At 38.5% G+C, this 17,556-nt stretch overlaps 6 protein-coding genes and 1 long non-coding RNA gene across 12 annotated transcripts; 2 read left to right on the top strand and 5 right to left on the bottom strand.

Annotated features, from left to right (window-relative positions):
* Positions 1-357: 357 nt before the first annotated feature.
* LOC103831193 (two-component response regulator ARR11) lies at positions 358-4,556 on the top strand. Its single transcript, XM_009107064.3, has 5 exons — positions 358-2,631; positions 2,727-2,879; positions 2,956-3,348; positions 3,433-3,509; positions 3,591-4,556. The coding sequence occupies exons 1-5, from the start codon at positions 2,526-2,528 to the stop codon at positions 4,398-4,400; spliced, it is 1,539 nt and encodes a 512-aa protein (XP_009105312.1). The 5' UTR covers positions 358-2,525; the 3' UTR covers positions 4,401-4,556.
* On the bottom strand, positions 4,463-5,015 carry LOC117126884. The gene is made up of 2 exons (XR_004449612.1): positions 4,934-5,015; positions 4,463-4,745 (listed from the first exon to the last, which is right to left on the bottom strand). It is a non-coding gene; the product is annotated as an uncharacterized LOC117126884 (long non-coding RNA).
* Positions 5,016-5,081: 66 nt separating this feature from the next.
* LOC103831192 (protein HHL1, chloroplastic) lies at positions 5,082-6,572 on the bottom strand. 2 transcript variants are annotated; one of them, XM_018653275.2, is made up of 6 exons: positions 6,251-6,572; positions 6,033-6,170; positions 5,855-5,941; positions 5,677-5,724; positions 5,428-5,591; positions 5,082-5,347 (listed from the first exon to the last, which is right to left on the bottom strand). In XM_018653275.2, the coding sequence occupies exons 1-5, from the start codon at positions 6,515-6,517 to the stop codon at positions 5,445-5,447; spliced, it is 687 nt and encodes a 228-aa protein (XP_018508791.1). In that variant the 5' UTR covers positions 6,518-6,572; the 3' UTR covers positions 5,082-5,347; positions 5,428-5,444. The 2 variants fall into 2 exon arrangements, with proteins under 2 accessions (XP_018508791.1, XP_009105310.1); XM_009107062.3 differs by having other exon boundaries at positions 5,449-5,591; positions 6,251-6,571.
* Positions 6,573-6,736: 164 nt separating this feature from the next.
* LOC103831191 (probable thimet oligopeptidase) lies at positions 6,737-11,764 on the bottom strand. Its single transcript, XM_009107061.2, has 20 exons — positions 11,407-11,764; positions 11,212-11,336; positions 10,977-11,140; positions 10,802-10,892; positions 10,069-10,248; positions 9,890-9,970; positions 9,624-9,704; positions 9,444-9,536; positions 9,284-9,364; positions 9,045-9,207; positions 8,800-8,920; positions 8,642-8,714; positions 8,389-8,493; positions 8,175-8,272; positions 8,054-8,099; positions 7,824-7,920; positions 7,482-7,555; positions 7,288-7,392; positions 7,132-7,212; positions 6,737-7,040 (listed from the first exon to the last, which is right to left on the bottom strand). The coding sequence occupies exons 1-20, from the start codon at positions 11,561-11,563 to the stop codon at positions 6,930-6,932; spliced, it is 2,127 nt and encodes a 708-aa protein (XP_009105309.1). The 5' UTR covers positions 11,564-11,764; the 3' UTR covers positions 6,737-6,929.
* An 878-nt stretch (positions 11,765-12,642) lies between these two features.
* Positions 12,643-15,367, top strand: LOC103831189 (signal recognition particle subunit SRP72). The gene is made up of 6 exons (XM_009107060.3): positions 12,643-12,890; positions 12,968-13,104; positions 13,256-13,608; positions 13,688-13,784; positions 13,866-14,147; positions 14,238-15,367. Exons 1-6 carry the CDS (start codon positions 12,752-12,754, stop codon positions 15,210-15,212), a joined length of 1,983 nt encoding a protein of 660 aa, XP_009105308.1. The 5' UTR covers positions 12,643-12,751; the 3' UTR covers positions 15,213-15,367.
* On the bottom strand, positions 15,299-15,774 carry LOC103831188. Its single transcript, XM_009107059.3, has one exon. It carries the CDS (start codon positions 15,660-15,662, stop codon positions 15,477-15,479), a length of 186 nt encoding a protein of 61 aa, XP_009105307.1. The 5' UTR covers positions 15,663-15,774; the 3' UTR covers positions 15,299-15,476.
* Positions 15,775-16,019: 245 nt separating this feature from the next.
* Positions 16,020-17,512, bottom strand: LOC103831187. 5 transcript variants are annotated; one of them, XM_033276107.1, is made up of 2 exons: positions 17,429-17,512; positions 16,020-17,139 (listed from the first exon to the last, which is right to left on the bottom strand). In XM_033276107.1, the coding sequence occupies exon 2, from the start codon at positions 17,083-17,085 to the stop codon at positions 16,150-16,152; it is 936 nt and encodes a 311-aa protein (XP_033131998.1). In that variant the 5' UTR covers positions 17,086-17,139; positions 17,429-17,512; the 3' UTR covers positions 16,020-16,149. The 5 variants fall into 5 exon arrangements, with proteins under 5 accessions (XP_033131998.1, XP_033131996.1, XP_033131999.1 ...); XM_033276105.1 differs by having other exon boundaries at positions 16,020-17,126; positions 17,429-17,493; XM_033276108.1 differs by having other exon boundaries at positions 16,020-17,126; positions 17,409-17,459.
* Between the last annotated feature and the right edge of the window lie 44 nt (positions 17,513-17,556).

The following is a 17,556-nucleotide window of genomic DNA, read 5'->3' as shown; positions in this document are numbered from 1 at the left end:
TTTTGTGTACTTCCAGTTTAAGTTTTAATATTAATCCACCAGATGACAAAAAAAAAAAGACAAGCTGTGTACCATTTTCGTTTTTTTTTATTCTTCTTTTGTCGTTCTACTAATTTTCTGCAATAAAAATATAAAGGTCAAACCTTTAAAGTCTTAAAAGAGTCAAAGATCAAAACAAATGAAGTCTTGACTTAAGGTTAACGGGCATCTATAATATTAAAGGAGAAGGAGTTTTAAAAAATCTACCTATGAAAAGTTGTTGCACCCTTTCATTAGACTTAACTATTTTTTTGGTCTAACTTTATATTTCTCTAATTATCTCTAACTATTAAGATCTTACCATATATTTCTCTAACTATAAAAAATCTACCTACTCATTATAAATTATTTCTATTATATATAACCAAAGTTTCTAAGCACGTTTATATTCTTTCGTTCTCTTTCTACAGATACAAACTTTTCATTCAGCAAAAAATACCTACATGAAACAGACTCACAAAATAAATATTTATTGCTTCACTGTGTCTATATTAATAATTCTTTGAAGCTTGGTGTTACAAAATAAATATCTACACGACTTCAAATGGTAAAGGCGATGATTCTGATAATGGCATCATGTACTTGGTGCTTCGAAAATGTTATCATTTACGAAACTATATACTCTTCATGGATTATCGGTTTAGGTAGAAAAATAGTTCTATATATTTTCAAACTTTCACATATCAACATTTGGTGAATCTTAAATATGTATTATAATTAATTAAAATATAAAAAATAACATTTTAATAAATTTTCTATTTTTCGACTTAACAACTTTAAAATATCCAAATATTTTTATGTCATTTTGTTCATTCAAAATATCTAAGTCAAATAATTAGCTCAAAATATAGTAATATACTAAATCATTTTCTAGATTTTTCATAAGATAGTAGATCAACAATTGTCAAATACGGAAATTCATCGTTACGGGTGATACTTTATTTACATTCTAATATATTGAATCAGTTATAACAAATAAATGCATAAATTTATTTATGGAACTTGAAAACATATTTTATTGACGGGAGATTTAGTTGGAATTGCACATCAAATCTTTATTATTAAAAAGGGAAAGATTCTTAAAAAATCTACTTATACAAGGTTGTTAGACTATTTCATTAGACTTAACTATTTTTTTGGTCTTACCTTATATTTCTCTAACTATAAAAATACTTTACATATTTTTTTCTAATTTAAATGAACTCATTTATTATTCTCCTATAATCTATTATATAATTACTCTAATAATAAATCCCTATGAATATAGACAGATTATTCGAACATGTTTACACATAACGTGATCATTACCACATATAGTTCAATTATTAGTATAAAATTTTCAATGGCTTAGTTATGTTTAATATAGGTTGTAATGGATAATCATCTGGTTTGTAACAAATTTTTTTTTCATTTTTCAGTTCGGTTTATATTTTTCGGTTCCAAAAATATATGATATGCTCGGTTATCTATAAAAATTCAGCGTAATTTTAGTTTTTTTCCAGTTTGGTACAGTTCAGTGCACGCGGGTAAATGTACTCAAACCTATACATTATCTTATATAGAAATTGTATAAGAAAAATTTATTTAATTTCAAAAATAAACCCGCGCTTTCTAAGCGCGGGTCAAAATCTAGTGATCTAGTTATTTAGGAACAAAACTGCTTGCTGGGACCACCTGAACTACGGTACAAATGCTCAATCTATGGTGGTTAATTTATGAACAGTTTCTGTATAAGTCTTCTCAAGTTAGCCCAGAGAGTAGTTGCCGCTGGCCCGCTGGTACCTAGCTTGGTTCTGAAAAGTCAATGACCCGATATTGTATGCTCATCTAAGAAAAAAAAAATTTAATTATAGATGAATACTCTTGTTGCAAAAAGGGTTTTATAATTTGAAATAATCAGATCCGTCCGTTGTAAATTGCTGTTACATGATTATGCGCTCCAAATACGGCTATAATTTTAAAAATATTTATCTATTAGAATATAAAAGTACAATTATAAAGAGAAAATTCCATATTTGTGTTTATAATACCAAAAGAAAGGTATAAAGATAATTAAATATTTAAAAAAGTGTTATAATCCATAATATTATCATAGCAATATTTTAATAACAATTTGAGGAATATTGAGCAGTGAAAGACATCAACTTAGAAATCTAAAGCAAGAGGAACAAAATAGAAATTCTAACAACTTTCTTTTTGTGTCTCCAGTGAACTTAGACCGAACAATATTCTTCTTACACAAAATTAATTAAAACTATAATTAAAACACAAATAATTTGGTAACACAGAGAGAAAATGAGAGAGGCAAAGGACTAACGTACGCCACCAGTGACTGTTTATCTAAACGGCGCCAAATATTCTGAGTGTTGTCTTGTCTTTTCACAATAAAACGCAAACAAAAACCCACTCCCACATTCTTCTTTCTAAAAAAGAACACACACACAAACCACTTTCTCTCTTCTGTCTCTTTCTTTTGCCAGGCGAACATGGATAAAGGCTTCTCTCCCGTCGGTCTAAGAGTTCTTGTGGTTGACGACGACCCAACATGGCTCAAGATTCTTGAGAAGATGCTCAAGAAGTGCTCTTACGAAGGTCTCTATCTCATGTTTTAGACTCACTCCTCAACACCACCTGAGATGTCTCTCCTTAACTTAATTTCCTCTGCTTTTGAATTAACTCTGTTGCAGTGACTACATGTGGGTTAGCTAGAGAAGCTCTGAGACTGCTCCGGGAGCGTAAGGACGGATATGACATCGTGATCAGCGACGTGAACATGCCTGACATGGACGGCTTCAAGCTCCTTGAGCACGTTGGACTCGAGCTGGACCTCCCTGTCATAAGTCAGACTTCTCCACAAGCACAAATCAAGATCTTGTCTGATAAATAGTTACTAACTTTGATGTTTTTTTGTTACAGTGATGTCAGTGGACGGTGAGACGAAAAGAGTGATGAAAGGCGTCCAGCACGGAGCGTGTGATTACCTGTTGAAGCCCATAAGGATGAAGGAGCTGAAGATCATATGGCAGCACGTTCTGAGAAAGAAGCTTCAAGAAGTGAGGGACATCGAAGGATGCTATGAAGGAGGAGCTGATTGGTTCACAAGAAACGATGAGGCACACTTGCTTGGAGGAGGAGGTGAAGATGTTTCTTTTGGGAGAAAGAGGAAAGAGTTTGACTTTGAGAAGAAGCTTCTTCTTCAGGATGAGAGTGACCCATCATCGTCTTCCTCCAAGAAAGCAAGGGTGGTTTGGTCTTTTGAGCTTCATCAGAAGTTTGTCAACGCTGTTAACCAGATCGGTTGCGATCACAGTAAGTACGTTGGGACACTTCAAGTTTCTTTCCCCTTGTCTTTTTCATAGAGACGTGATTTTTAGGGTCTCTTGTGTTTGGCAGAGGCTGGTCCCAAGAAGATATTGGACCTCATGAATGTTCCATGGCTCACTAGGGAAAATGTTGCGAGCCACCTCCAGGTAAAACTTTACCTTCTCGTTAAATCAAAGGGGGAAGTGAAGTGGAGATTAAGCTTTTTGTCACTTTCTGTTTTTTTGTAGAAGTACAGGCTTTACCTGAGCAGATTGGAGAAAGGAAAGGAGCTAAAGTGTTATTCTGGTGGAGTAAAGAATATGGATTCACCTCCAAAAGATTCCGAGTTTAATACAGGCCACCAAAGCCCTGGCAAGAACAGCTATGCCTTCTCTGGAGGCAGTTCTGATCCAAAGCAACTTGCTTCATCTTCTGTGTCTGACCCCAGCAGTGATGTTCATATGCCTCCAAAAGCGAAAAAGACGCGTGTAGAGTTTGATCCTCCCATTTCCTCAAGTTCTGCGTTTGAGTCTCTGCTTCCCTGGAGTGATGTTCCAGACCCACTTGAATCAAAGCCCCAGATTCTGTATGGGAGCAGCTTTCTCCAGCAACAACCATTACCAAGTCAAAGTCCCTATGTTGCAAATTCTGCACCAACTCTGATGGAACAGGAAATGAAGCCTTCGTATGAGACTTCTGTGAATGCGGATGAGTTTCTCATGCCACAAGACAAGAACTCTACCGTGATCCTTCAAGATCTGGACTTGTCCGCTCCCTCTGCCATCTCCAGCATAAATGTAACCAACGATACAGAGTCGATTCTGAGAAGTTTGAGCTGGGAGCTTCCGGAATCACATCATTCTGGTTTTATAGACACTGACTTAGACTTCAGTTGGCTTCAAAACGAGCATTTTCTTGCAAACACCTCCGGGAACTTCCAGTTTCAAGACTACAGTTGTAGCCCATCTCTCCTTTCCGAGCTCCCACCTCACCTTTGGTTTGGAAATGAACCTGACGAGTATACCCTCATGGTAGACCATGGCTTATTCATATCTTGAACTTGCTCCATTAACTTCTTTTCGTATATTGGTCGGTGTTATGCATAAAGATTTTGTGTGTATACCTGAAAATAACCTTCCATGATCGAATGCATGTACAATAATCCATGAGTGTTATAAGCTAATTACACCACAATGATAAGACCACATGTTTCATACTGTCGCTTAAGATCTTCACACTGTCACATTGCTTTCGTGTTTCACGTGTTTCTGCTCCTGGTATGAAAATACTAGACCTATCATATCTTGAGAGCCAAGATCTCTACACATTGTATCTATTTGCAAGCTTAGCATTTCTCCTCGTTCCACACTTGACATTCTTTTTGGACATGACGCATGAGATATCTAACAGATGCCACCAAATCCAAAATAGGAAGCTAAACAGGGTTATGAACTTCTAAAGTATCCCACAAAGTGAATCCCATGTATGCAGGCAATCGATTGGTTATCTGATTGAGATCTAGTTCATTCATAACAAACAAATATGTAGCTACAACATATTGCAGTGTTCAGAAAATTGGACGAGTTTTTACTTACTAGGGCGATCAGGGAGGTCCTACTTACTTTCATCACTGCAAATGGTCTCTGTTCTCCCATAATGCTGCCTACACAAAGTTTTTGAAGATCTCTGTTCCGCAGTTGATAGTTGAGGATTTCTAGGAAACAGTGGGAAAAGATTTTCAGTTTTCTAAGTACTATCAACAACGACTAAGAAACGATGAACTCGCAAAGTTGTAACCAAACACCTCTTTCTTTCAACAAATCTACAGACACAATAAGTTCATATGTTACAAGAGAACTGTTTCTCTGAGAGGTATATAAAGAAAAAATGTGCACAAAATAGTGGGCATCTCGTCCTATCCAGTGAATTTCTGCATCCATATCAACACGGTTGAGAGAGACATTAGGAATCACCCCACCAAGTGTCAATCGTTCAGCCTTGGACCCTGGAAAATAATAGCATGTATCACTTTGGAGAAAATACAGTAAAATCCTACTGAAAATGAAGCAAAGAAACATGTGGTACCTGTTTATACTGTAAACTTACTTGGCTTTGTCATCAGGGCTTCCTTCAGTTTCTTCATCTGTCCCAGGATTTAGTGATGATATCTTTCCGAATGACTCTTTTGCATCCCCAAAAAAGTCTTTCACTTTGTCGAATACTGTTTTAAGCTGGTCCTGGGTTGGGAGCTGTGTTCACAATAAGTACAAACATATATGACAGTAACCCTTTTTATCACACACTATATGGAGTTTTAGTGGCTGTATAGCTCACCTCGATAACATCTGAGGTACTCAGTGCAGCTCTCATATTTCCATTTTCCTGAATGTATAATTCAGACATAATAAGTGGAAAGAAAAAAGAAAAAGAAGCAACCTTTTCTATGGTCTCACAGAATCAGTCCTCCAACAGAGCTACCAATGACTGAAGACAAGAGTTTGGAGAGCATTACAACAAGTTTGTAGCCATATCGAAACTCAGTGGCAGTCCGCAAGACACGATGCTGCTTAATTGCTGTCTTTTGTATCTCCTTCTCATCCTGTTGAAGATGAAAACAATCAGAAAGAGACAAACATTACACAGCAGAATCAGACCAAACAGCTAAATAATAAGCAGCTTGTCTTGCTTACTCTGTAAATAACAGCAGCTATGTTTCTTGCAATGGTGTCTTTGTAGATATACTTCCCCAAGAGGTTATCTTTAGCAGCAACCATGATCTTAGCAGTTGTACCACCAGCAATTATACTTAGTGGATACCAAAGATATACCTGTTTCAAGAAACACTTATTACACAACAAGACTTCAATCTTGACTTCAACAAAAGAGGTGATGGGAGGGAGAGACGAACATTGGCCATACGAATAAAGATAACGAATCTAGGGTTTCCGTCATCTTCAATCTTAGGCATAGGAGGAGGCGTACGTTGATACTGACGCGCCGCCATACCTTTCTTCCCCTTCGCCTCCACCACTAAAGCCTTCCTCCGCTGCGCCCTCTCCAGGCATGGCGTTCTCGAGGTGAACAGTGAATGTCTAGCTAAACCGAACTCTTCGAGTCTTCCCGTGTTCTTCAGTGGAAGCCGAGTTAACGCGTTGAGAGACATACTTACCTCCATTTGAGCACTTAGATTCACCAACGGGGGCTTTTTGGGATGATGATGATGATTTCGTGGATCGTACCTTATCCATTGTGACGTGCCACGTCTCCTACTCGGTTGAACCGAACCGGGATTGTAAACCGGATTTGTGTTTAGCCACTCGATCAACTCTTTTTTCTATGTACCAGCTTGAACCACCTGATGTCAGCGTTGGCCACTCAACTAAACCCAATCCTCTCAAAATCAATTTCGGATTCATTAGTTTCAGGAAAAATAAATTGAAAATTATCTTAGCGTAATCATCAACATTCAGTCCTCTCAACTCATTACCAAACATCAATACACGATGTTTCCGACAGCATTAAAAAAATGTTAAGCTTCGCTAATGGATTCATTAAGGGATCCTCTAAAGGTGCGCACTGCGCAGATATCACAAACTATACTTTGACCGGCTCTCAATGTAAGCTTCTGTTGATGGTTCCCTTCCAAGAAAACTTGTAAGAAGTTCCATGCCCTCTTTGCCTCCTCCCGGGGCCAACACCTAAGAAGAAAGCTGTTGTGTTACACTCACTGTCATAGATTACAAAAAGAAGTAAAGAATAAAAACTACGCTTCTCGTTATCTTTTTTTACTTTGTCTCTGAACTGCAAGCCATTATACAAATTCGGATGCCCATCTCCAAATTGTGAAGCAAATATATCAGCAGCATAAACCTGTGAACCGGATTCTCATTATTAAAGAAAAAACCATGGCAAAGAGCAATCAGCGCAGTGCAAATCAATTAATACCTCACTCCATAAACGGCTGTAACATGTTGCTTCAGAGCCGATTACAGCACGTGGGAAACATGAAGCAGGGTTTGTTCCTTCCACCACTGGTAGCCCTAACATTACCTATAGACGAGACACACCGCTACGTACGTATTAAGACAACTTAAGCGCCGTAAATGAAACATACTGCTTTGAGAGTTTCTGCTTTTTACCTTTGGATGAAGACTCCTGATTAGTTGGTGAAAGTCCACATCATCATCCGAATATATTTTCTGATCGAATAGACCTGAGATTATCAATGGTTCAAGTATCGTTAGTCAATCCCAATATTTGCCTTAATCATGAAATGCCTATTACTGAAGTTATAATAAGAACCACTCTCTACTGATCATACTAACAAACCATTAGTCCTAACAGTGGTGAGAAAATTAAAATGAAGTGGATACACTAAGATGAATCAAACTGAAGAGGTATATAATCATAAAGACATGTTTTGACAGTAGCCTATTAAAAGTCACTTTGTTCAGATAAGATCACCGAAAGAGATGCCTCACAGTATAGTAACTCTTGAAGCGACTTGAGTGCAGAGAAGGAATATCGCCAACGTTTGAGTGTTTTGCAGACTTCATCCACAAGTGGCTTGGTGATATCCTGCATGTCCAGCGAGTTAAATAAAGCAGTCAGTCTAAAAGGGCATCAGGAATAAATCTCAAGTTGAGCCAAATTATTATTACTAGCCGACCAAAAAAGAATTGTCAACCATTCTGTCATGCAAAGCCCTCACCTGACGATAACCTGATATTAACTTCAAGGTGAAACTCTCGTAACACCTAGAAATACAAGAATCATATTCCATCTGTAAGGCACTGTGTTAATACAGAAAATAAAAACTACAGTTAACTTGCCAGTTTTCCAGTAGTTTAGAAGGGATCTCTCGAAAGTCAGGGTCAACACGTAGGCCTGAGAATCTAGCAAATGAAGCACGATTGCAGATATGTTGGACCTATATTCCAGTGGTTAACAAGTAACATTAGTTCAAAACATGCTTCAACATATACAAAAAACAATGTACAGCATCATCTATTCATTTTTTCCAAGTAACCAATCTTATTCACGTACCACATGGCCAAACTCATGAAAAAGATTAACCACCTCAGAGAACCCCAAAGGCACAGCTTCACCACCATCCTTTGCTAATTGTGCAATAAGCAATGCCACAGGAATCTAGAGACAGAAACAGAACAAAATAAATGCCAGAATAAGAATACCAACACGTTCAGTTTCATTGGCCCAAGATTTCCAATATCATAATTATCTTCGAACTGCATGACATTTGCGCACAAAGGTATGACATGGATGTAGGATTTGTCACCTGACATGCACCATTGGAGAACAGTGCATTGTTCTGAAGAGCAACCACACAGCTCTGACTAAATTTCCCTTCCCTGTTAAACAATATAATGCTCACAACTTAAAATAAAGTGGAGAAATGAAAGTGAAAAGGGGATTAAGCTAAGGTTACTTATGGACCTTGAAAACATGTCAAGATAGAAATATCCCAAAAGCTTTCCAGATCCGGAGTCAAAGACGGCAAATGCTCGAACATCATAATACCAGACATCAATTTCTGTAACCTCTTCAATCTTTATTCCTGCATAGAGAAATTGGTCAGCAAGCTATGTCGAGGATGGAATAAATAAATATCCTCGAGCCACATAATCAAAATAAAAAATTATTAAGAGCCAAAAGATAAAGAGTAAAGACTCTAAACTCACCAAAAAGGTCCTGACATATTTTAAAGATCCCGGGAAGGACCAAACTGACAGGAAAATATTGTCGGATATCTCCAAAATCAAGATCAAACTGCAACTCCTCTACCCTCTTTATATAATATAGAAGATCTTCTACACTAAACGGAAGCTCCCCTTCTTCTTTCCTCTGATATTATAACCCAGCAAGTTGAGTATTGTGAAAGGCATCACAATTATATGAAATAGACATCATTATATTTTACCTTCAAGTCTTTCAAAAAGGACAACTCTCTACTAGCCAAATCAGTTAAATTGGAAGAGATGTCCTCCAGGAACCTGATCACCTGGACACAAGAAGGCGCATCAGTTTAAACGACATGATGAATAATGATAAACTAATAACTTGAAGGATCTTTCACAAACCCTTGTTGATGTCTTTGACATCCTATGATCAAGAGCATAATCTGCAAAGTGTGCATAACCAAGTAAGCGAGCTAATCTATGGCGCGACTGCACCTACAGAGACGAGTATAGTAAGATGTCAGCTGACTGAAATCTGCTGCAGGCTTCTGTCAAGGGTTACTAGAATAAACATGCAAGTACCAGTTTTTGTAACACCGGAATATTGGCATCTCCACATCTCTTCCCATATGCCATAGCCACCGTCTTCCTTGTCTTGGCTATCTGCAAAGATTAAAACAACAGCCAAAATATGTTCATAGAAAAATTCAAATGTATTGGCGTGAACACATAGAGAGATGATGAAACTGTACCCAGTTATAAAAAGCAATATCAAGAACTGGTATATTATTGTATCTTCAATGTTTTATGTGGCATGGCAATTAAAAAAGGTTCATGGGAATTGTTACCTTGCACAACTCTAGGATAGCTGCCACGTGATTACTTTCCAAGGTGAGCTTGAATTCTTTATTTTGAGTTTTATCCAAACTCTGAAGGAGGAAGTGTAGAAATGGAATTTAGTTATGAAAAAGTCAAACTCACAAATTTGCATGTGAATAGTAAGCTAAATAACATTTCGCGTAAACACCTGAAGGAATTCCAGAGGCAGACCACCAAGCTCAGCCTCGGTAAAAAAGAGACAAGAACTATCTTCATTTAAATTCTGAACGTATCGCAAGCTTAGCTCATCAATTTCATTTCTCAATCTATCCACTTCCTCTCTTTTTGTTGCAGTAAGGTTCAGACCATTGTGCTCGAAGTCTCTAACCTGTCACTGATAAAACAGAAATCAATACATTTGTTCAACTCACACATCTAAGTAAAGAAAAAAGAAGGGTGCAAGCAACTCTTGCAAATGTGCTACGAAATAAAGCTCATTACTGCAACCACTTTCTTCTAGAGCAACGGAAGGAAGATCATAAATCCAAAACCTCTAGTCAAACCCTAAATAGTGCTATTTGCTTGTCCATGAGGATAAGAAAATCTCAAAAGACTTTTGTTACATAGGTAGAAAAAAAAACAAGTGTTGGTTCTTATCCACAAGTCGACATGTTTTACACAATTCAAGGCCTATCAATCTACTTACTACAGCACAAGTAAAGCACATTAAGTAAACATCAATAGTACAAAGTCATGGACTAACAAACTCTGGAATTGTGAAGGAGACACTACAACTGATAACAACTACGCTAAGGAGGACATATCTACACAACTATTGTACTTTAAAATCAGCTAATAGAATGATTCTTTTGCTTCAGAAACTCCATGATCATGTGATATATGACAGTCAGTGAAAAGCATATGATTCAGTTTTTCCTTACCAGACACTGTAGGTAGCGTTTAGCTTCGGGAGAAATTGATTCCCCCTTTGCAGCATAAATTCTGATAACACGGTAAACATCTTCGCGTTTTCTGATAAGCTTGCACAAAGATACGATCATCAGTTCAATCCAAGAAGACAGTAAACCAAAAGGAATCATTGAATCAACAAAACACCTGCAGGAGAGAAGATGAGCGTCTATCTTCACCTCTGCTTCAGCGCTAGCTTTACGAACATTATCGTGTGGAGATAACATCTTAGGAATCACACAGCATTGTATAAGAGGAAGCTGCCTCGCTTCAAGTTCCGCCAGTGGCAACACAACATTCTCATAAGAGATCTACATAAATCAACAATCAAGTCAGAAACGTTTCCATATCCATCTCGTTTCTTCAAGTAATTTCGATTAACCTTGTTAAGAGGAACCAAGGCAACAGCATCATGAACTCTCGTGGAGATGGAGATAATCTCGTCAGCTAAATCGAGAATCTCCTTCGCAGATAGGTTAACACAAACAGTATCGCATCCAGGAAGACCTAAATCGAGAATCCCTCGTCAGCATTGTGAGATTCGAATTCAATCAAGCGGGAGCTAGAGAGAGAGTACCTTTCTTCTTGGATTTGTGCTTCTGAGACTTGAAAGCGAAGATGGCGAAACTGACGGCGAGTCCGAGCAGCCCGGCCGCTCCGGTGAAGGTTACAAGTTTGAGCTTCGTAAGATTAGATCGTCGCATTTTCTTGTCGTTTTCATCGTTTTCCGTCATTTTCGTCTGCTGTTTTTCTCTCTCTCTCGGGAAAATAAATTGGGAGTGTGGGAGGGAAAAGCTTCGCGTGTAGTGCCCCTCGCTCGCCGATGGCCCAAGTTAGACGGACGGGACAATCTTCTTGTAAATAATATTTTTGATAATTGTCATCATTTTTCTTCTTCTTAATTCCAAGATATCTAGAATAATCAAAATTATAGTATTTCTTTTTAATATTTATTATTAATCTGATAAGTTTTAATTTAGTAAATCAAGCATGAATTCACAATGTGTAGGACAACATATGGTATTTTTTTTCCTAAATGATATCTGTAAGTTATTTCAAACAATACATGTTTTTAAAGAAATGTAATTGGCATATTTACAAGAAACAAAAGTATGGTCTAATTTTACAAAAAAAAAAAAAAAGAGAAAGAAGTATATGGTCTAAGGCTTCGAATGGTAACTGCGGTTTGAGCGGTGCGAGACAAACGGTTTAATTCTGGTGCAGTTTTAACAGTTATAAAAACGTATAAATATATAGTATATGTAGAGACTTTTGTTACTGTTAACTGCAGTGCGGGGGGACGGTTCGTAACATTCGAAGTCTAAGTCTATCTCTTCTTTTATTTCTGTTATTTAGAGAAAGAAAGAGTCATGGGTAATATAATTATATAACAGTCTGACCTTAATCTCATCGTTATCAATCTAATTAAAAAAATTAATTTTCACGATAATTTTGTTTGGATTTTTTAAAAATATATTTTATCTATTTTCGTCTTTGTATTTAGAAAATTTTCCTCATTTCATAGCTTGATTTTTTTTCTAGCAACAATAAAATGGTCGAAAAAATGATATATAATTCTTCTTTTAATGCAAAATTATTACAAACAAACAAAAATTAAACTTCAAACACCGGATAAAAACATATTCTCTTTTAGTGATAATCCATATATCCATTTTTAATAATCGATAAAAGTTTCCATAATCTTATCTTTTGCCATTCTTAATTCCGCATGATGTGTGTTTCAAATAGTTGTTCTACTTAAGCACCACCACTAAAAGAGACTCAAAAGAGAATCTGGATAATGCCATAGGCCCATTAAAAAGCCCATAAGTATCGTCAACTATTTGTTGAAGGAAAAAGAAATGCAGAAAACCCTTCTCTAGCCCCAATCTCCGTTGTCATCTCCGCGAAAAAAATCCGCCATGGCTCCTAAATCGAAAGAGAAACCGAAAACCTCGGCATCGTCACAGCCTCCTCCAGCAATCGAAGATCTCTTCACTACTCTCGATAGGCACATCCAGCGATCTGAATACGAACAAGCCGTCAAGGTAGCTGATCAAGGTATACAGATCCAACGTCTCTATGATTCTTCTTAAATTTTATAATGGTGAAATTGAGATTGTGATTGTTGGTTACAGTTTTGTCGATTGCACCTGCCGATGAGGACGCGATCCGATGCAAAGTTGTGGCTCTTGTCAAAGACGATAAGATCGACGATGCTCTCTCCGTCATTCATTCCTTCCATAAGCTTCCCATCGATCTAGGCTTTCAAAAGGTCACTTCTCGTATACTAATCGAACTACGTTTAGTCTAAGAATCACTGAAGAAACCAATTTTTCTTGAGTTAGTTGAGATCTACAAAGATAATGTTTATCAAAAGCTCTTCTGAATCTAAGCTCTGATGGTTTCTCTGTTGCTTTGAATAGGCATATTGTTTATACCGTCAAAACAAGCTAGACGAGGCTTTAGAGTGTTTGAGAGGTCGAGAGAGAGATTCAGAGACTTTGCTTTTGGAGGCTCAGATTCTCTACCGTCTGGGGAAAACAGATGCTTGTGTGGATGTGTATCGGAAGCTGCAGAACTCCGAGATTGAGACTGCGGAGGTCAATTTCGTGGCCAGTTTGGTTTCAGCTGGTAAAGCTTCACAGGTGAAAGGAGCGTTGGAGTCGTGGAAGATCAAACCAACTAGTAGCTTTGAGTTGGCTTTTAACACTGCTTGCTCTTTGATTGAAAACAACAACTATGCTGATGCTGAACAACTTCTGCTGGCTGCAAGGAGGTATGTCACTATAAGTACGCTTGACTACTGATTGTACACTATACTCTTCTCTGATGAAAATACTGTTGGGTTGAGACAGAATTGGTCAGGAAACCCTCACGGATGACGGATTTGCTGATGAGGATATTGAGAATGAGCTGGCCCCAATCGCTGTCCAATTAGCATATGTCCAACAGGTATTTTTGTGCTGCTCGTCTTGTACTTAGCCTCCTGTTTAGATATCTTCTAGTTGTTAGTGACGACATTTTTATCATCAGGTCCTTGGACAAACTCAAGAATCCACCAGCTCTTATGCAGACATCATTAAACGAAACCTGGCTGATGAATCGTCACTTGCTGTTGCTGTGAACAACCTCATTGCCTTGAAAGGTTCCAAAGATGTTTCTGATGGCTTGAGGAAGCTTGATCGCCTCAAAGAGAAAGACTCCCCAAATTTTCAGCTTTCTCAAACACTTGACGCAAAGCTTTCACAGAAACATAAGGAAGCTATATATGCCAATCGCGTCCTTCTGCTCCTCCATGCAAATAAGATGGATCAGGTCCTTTTTAAATCATAAATCTTGTTTGTTCCTATCTTATATCTTCTTTGCATATTTGGCTTGACCATTTAAGAGAATCTTATACCGCAGGCACGAGAACTCTGTGCTGCACTGCCAGGTCTCTTTCCTGAGAGTGTTAATCCTGCATTGCTTCAAGCTGCCGTTTTGGTGAGAGAGAACAAGGCTGCCAAAGCTGAAGAACTTCTGGGACAGTTCGCAGAAAAGTTCCCGGAAAAGTCTAAGTCGGTTCTCTTGGCCAGGGCACAAATTGCTGCATCGGCCAGTCATCCTCATGTAGCAGCAGAGTCCTTGTCCAAAATAACTGATATTCAGCATTTCCCTGCAACTGTTGCTACAATTGTCGCTCTGAAAGAGCGAGCTGGGGACAATGATGGTGCTGCTGCTACTCTTGACTCAGCCATTAACTGGTGGTCAAATTCGATGACTGAGAACAATAAGCTTGGTATATTGATGCCGCAGGCTGCTTCCTTCAAGCTCAGGCATGGTCAAGAAGAGGAGGCTTCACGGCTATACGAGGAGATTGTGAAAAAGCATAAAAGCACAGATGCTCTCGTGGGTCTTGTGACTACACTTGCTCGTGTCAATGTCGAGAAAGCAGAAACTTACGAGAAACAGCTAAAGCCGTTGCCTGGGTTGAAAGCTGTTGATGTGGATAACCTAGAGAAAACCTCTGGTGCAAAACCCATGGAAGGTGCCGCTGCTGCTGCTTCAGCGATGCAGGAAGAAGTGAAGAAAGAGAAGGCAAAGAAAAAGAGAAAGAGAAAGCCAAAGTACCCCAAGGGATTCGATCCAGCAAACCCGGGTCCACCTCCGGACCCTGAAAGGTGGCTTCCGAGAAGGGAAAGGTCAAGTTACAGACCCAAGAGAAAGGACAAGCGAGCAGCTCAAATCCGTGGCTCGCAGGGCGCAGTGACCAAGCAAGAGAAACAAGAAGCAGCTCCTTCGACTTCAAAGTCAAACCAAGCGACCACTAAGAGTGCAGCCGCTGATCCCAAAACCAAGCCTTCTTCCTCTAAGGCTTCCAAAAAGAAGTCTAGGAGATGAATGAAACATCCTTTTTACAGTATTTTCTAAGAGAACAAATGGACTACTTAAAATGACGACACTTTGTTTTCTGTTTTTTGGATTTGTTAAGTTTTGGTTGTCATGACCCATTTAAGATTTTGGTTAATTTATCAGTTTACATATGTTCGTTTGCATTGGTATTGAATCAAGAAGAAGAGCAAGAAGAGTCGATTAAATGCACAAGAATGTCAATAATCAAAGTGATATAGATACAATGAAACAGTGATTTTGGTTATTAACTAATCACTTTTCAGGTTTCTTGCGGAGATCCTTCATCCATTTAAATCCAAGTATGGTTTTCCCAAAGATTCTTCTGCTTCCATCTTTGTCCTTCTTTGTTTTCTTTTTGCCTTCATCTTCTTTTGTACAACTCGGTGGAGGGTCAGGGTTTGTATCCCATTGATCAGCCCATGATAGCCCTGAATCCATCTTCTTTTCTTGAATATATTTCAGAATCAAAGAAACATTAGCCTACCTAGAGGAGTATCTTCATAACTTATTTGTAGCTTTCTTCTTCTTGTCTCATTTCCCTTGGTTTAACTCTATTAGTTTTCAGTTTTTTTGTTGTTGTTATTACTGGTAACCTAACTCTTGTTTTACTACATTCCTCTCTATTTTTGGTCATCTGCTTGGCTGGCAACTTGGCACAAAGAAACAATCTTATATTGTTTTTCTTAATTGAAAATTAGGCCATCTTACGGTTTAACCGTCTTTCACCTACTTTTACAAATGAAAACATTTCACATCCAAAAAAGCACATCCCATCTCCAGACTCCAGTCTCCAGATAGTCCAGAACTATAATTTGCTTTATCTGATTTAAATTATGTTACATAATCCTTAACAAGTTTTCAGAACTGACACAATGATTCATCAGTTCAATAATCAAAAGCTATCACGAGATCGCTAAAAACTCATCTAAAAGAACTCGACATGATCAGCTATTTCTCTGCATACCAGTTTTGATTCCGCAGCCAAACTAATGCTTTTAGCAATAGCAAGACCAGTAAGCTTATGCGTAGACGTTGGCTCATACTTCTTCACCTCTGCATCATCCTTCCCTAACAACAAAGCCCCTCTCGCAGGAATCACATTCTCCCACCAAAACTCCCTCAACACCTCATAGATAATCCTCCAATAGCTTCGGTCTCTCATCACACGGAAAACAGAGCTCCCGTTCAGCGTCCAGCAGTACAAGTCCACCCATTCCCGGTCCATTATCTCCATCTGACCCTGCATCTGAGGCATGTAATAGAACGGCACTTTGGACCAAGGCAATACAGTCTCTGTCTTCCCTTTGTTATACGGACACTTCACTTCTAGAATCCCAACGTCAAGAACTCCATCTGGAGAAGCACCAAGCCAGTGAAACTGCTCTTGGGAGTGAAGAGCAAACCCCATCGAGCCAACCTCACACCCCATGATTCTCTTGTACCTCTCTATCGCAGCTGATTCCATCTGCACACCCCAGTTCATTGCAAATTTTGCAGAGTCCTCCACCACTCGTGACGACTCCGAGTCATACACCTTCTCGTGCCAGAGCTCGGAGCGGCGATTCTTCTTCCAGAAGCCGAGCGCTGTACTGAATGTGCTCGTGGTTAGCTTGTCTTTCCGTAAAGCAAACCATTCTTCTGATTTCTGAGGGATGTCTGATGGGGAGAGATGGCTTGAGACAGCTAGTGAAGAACGGGGAGGAACAGCAACAAGGGGTAAGCTTGTCTGAGAGAGGACTTGTAATGCAGTGGAGGAAAAGGGCTGTGAACTGCTTCTGTTCCTAAACTTTGGTCTCGGTGAAACTGAAGCGCTTGGTTTAGGGATAAGAGTGTGGAACATGGGAATTGAACAAGTCCTCATTTGGTGTTGAAAGGAAGCAACTTTACTTTGGCTTCAAGACCCTACAGAGAAACCCTTTTCAAAATAAGGTGAAAAATGCAATCTTTGAACTTTTATAATCATCAAACAGATTCAGAAACTAGTGGAAAACAAGAGAGCACATACGAAAGGAACTAAAGCAGAACACTGATAGAGAAGTTTTGTGATTTGCGTTTCAATGTTTATCCACGAAAAGGCGAAATGATTTAGCAATCACCAGAGACACTAAACGATCCTAATTCTGAAGAACCCCTTTAACCAGAAAGAGAAATTGGATTATATAAAAGATAATATCGCAAGCGCACAAGGTGTTCGATGATATTACCAGAACCGCACTTCAGCGACCGAGCCGGGGGAGAGGAAGCAGAAGATATGGATTTAGTTGGTTTCATTTGGTTATTTATTTATTAGTTGTGATTTTGATTTGGTCTACCGGTTTAGTCAACTGTATAC

The sequence above is a fragment of the Brassica rapa genome, chromosome A07 (genome assembly GCF_000309985.2).
Source record: "Brassica rapa cultivar Chiifu-401-42 chromosome A07, CAAS_Brap_v3.01, whole genome shotgun sequence".
In the NCBI taxonomy this organism is placed as follows: domain Eukaryota; kingdom Viridiplantae; phylum Streptophyta; class Magnoliopsida; order Brassicales; family Brassicaceae; genus Brassica; species Brassica rapa.
The sequence above is the reverse complement of the archived record's forward strand: the minus strand, read 5'-3'. Positions and strand labels throughout refer to the sequence as shown.

Excerpts from the sequence above, each read along its gene's own strand:
- LOC103831193 (XM_009107064.3), top strand. The coding sequence starts at position 2,526 with ATGGATAAAGGCTTCTCTCCCGTCGGTCTAAGAGTTCTTGTGGTTGAC. Across the intron at positions 2,880-2,955 it reads GCTGGACCTCCCTGTCATAA|TGATGTCAGTGGACGGTGAG; the intron begins GTCAGACTTCTC and ends TTTTTGTTACAG. Across the intron at positions 3,510-3,590 it reads ATGTTGCGAGCCACCTCCAG|AAGTACAGGCTTTACCTGAG; the intron begins GTAAAACTTTAC and ends GTTTTTTTGTAG.
- LOC103831189 (XM_009107060.3), top strand. The coding sequence starts at position 12,752 with ATGGCTCCTAAATCGAAAGAGAAACCGAAAACCTCGGCATCGTCACAG. Across the intron at positions 13,105-13,255 it reads TCGATCTAGGCTTTCAAAAG|GCATATTGTTTATACCGTCA; the intron begins GTCACTTCTCGT and ends TGCTTTGAATAG. Across the intron at positions 13,609-13,687 it reads CTTCTGCTGGCTGCAAGGAG|AATTGGTCAGGAAACCCTCA; the intron begins GTATGTCACTAT and ends GGGTTGAGACAG.
- LOC103831192 (XM_009107062.3), bottom strand. The coding sequence starts at position 6,517 with ATGGAGGTAAGTATGTCTCTCAACGCGTTAACTCGGCTTCCACTGAAG. Across the intron at positions 5,942-6,032 it reads TAGCTGCTGTTATTTACAGA|GATGAGAAGGAGATACAAAA; the intron begins GTAAGCAAGACA and ends CATCTTCAACAG. Across the intron at positions 5,592-5,676 it reads GTACCTCAGATGTTATCGAG|CTCCCAACCCAGGACCAGCT; the intron begins GTGAGCTATACA and ends TTGTGAACACAG.
- LOC103831188 (XM_009107059.3), bottom strand. The coding sequence starts at position 15,662 with ATGGATTCAGGGCTATCATGGGCTGATCAATGGGATACAAACCCTGAC.
- LOC103831187 (XM_033276107.1), bottom strand. The coding sequence starts at position 17,085 with ATGAGGACTTGTTCAATTCCCATGTTCCACACTCTTATCCCTAAACCA.
- LOC103831191 (XM_009107061.2), bottom strand. The coding sequence starts at position 11,563 with ATGACGGAAAACGATGAAAACGACAAGAAAATGCGACGATCTAATCTT. Across the intron at positions 9,705-9,889 it reads CTATCCTAGAGTTGTGCAAG|ATAGCCAAGACAAGGAAGAC; the intron begins GTAACAATTCCC and ends TAATCTTTGCAG. Across the intron at positions 8,273-8,388 it reads TTCATGAGTTTGGCCATGTG|GTCCAACATATCTGCAATCG; the intron begins GTACGTGAATAA and ends ACTGGAATATAG.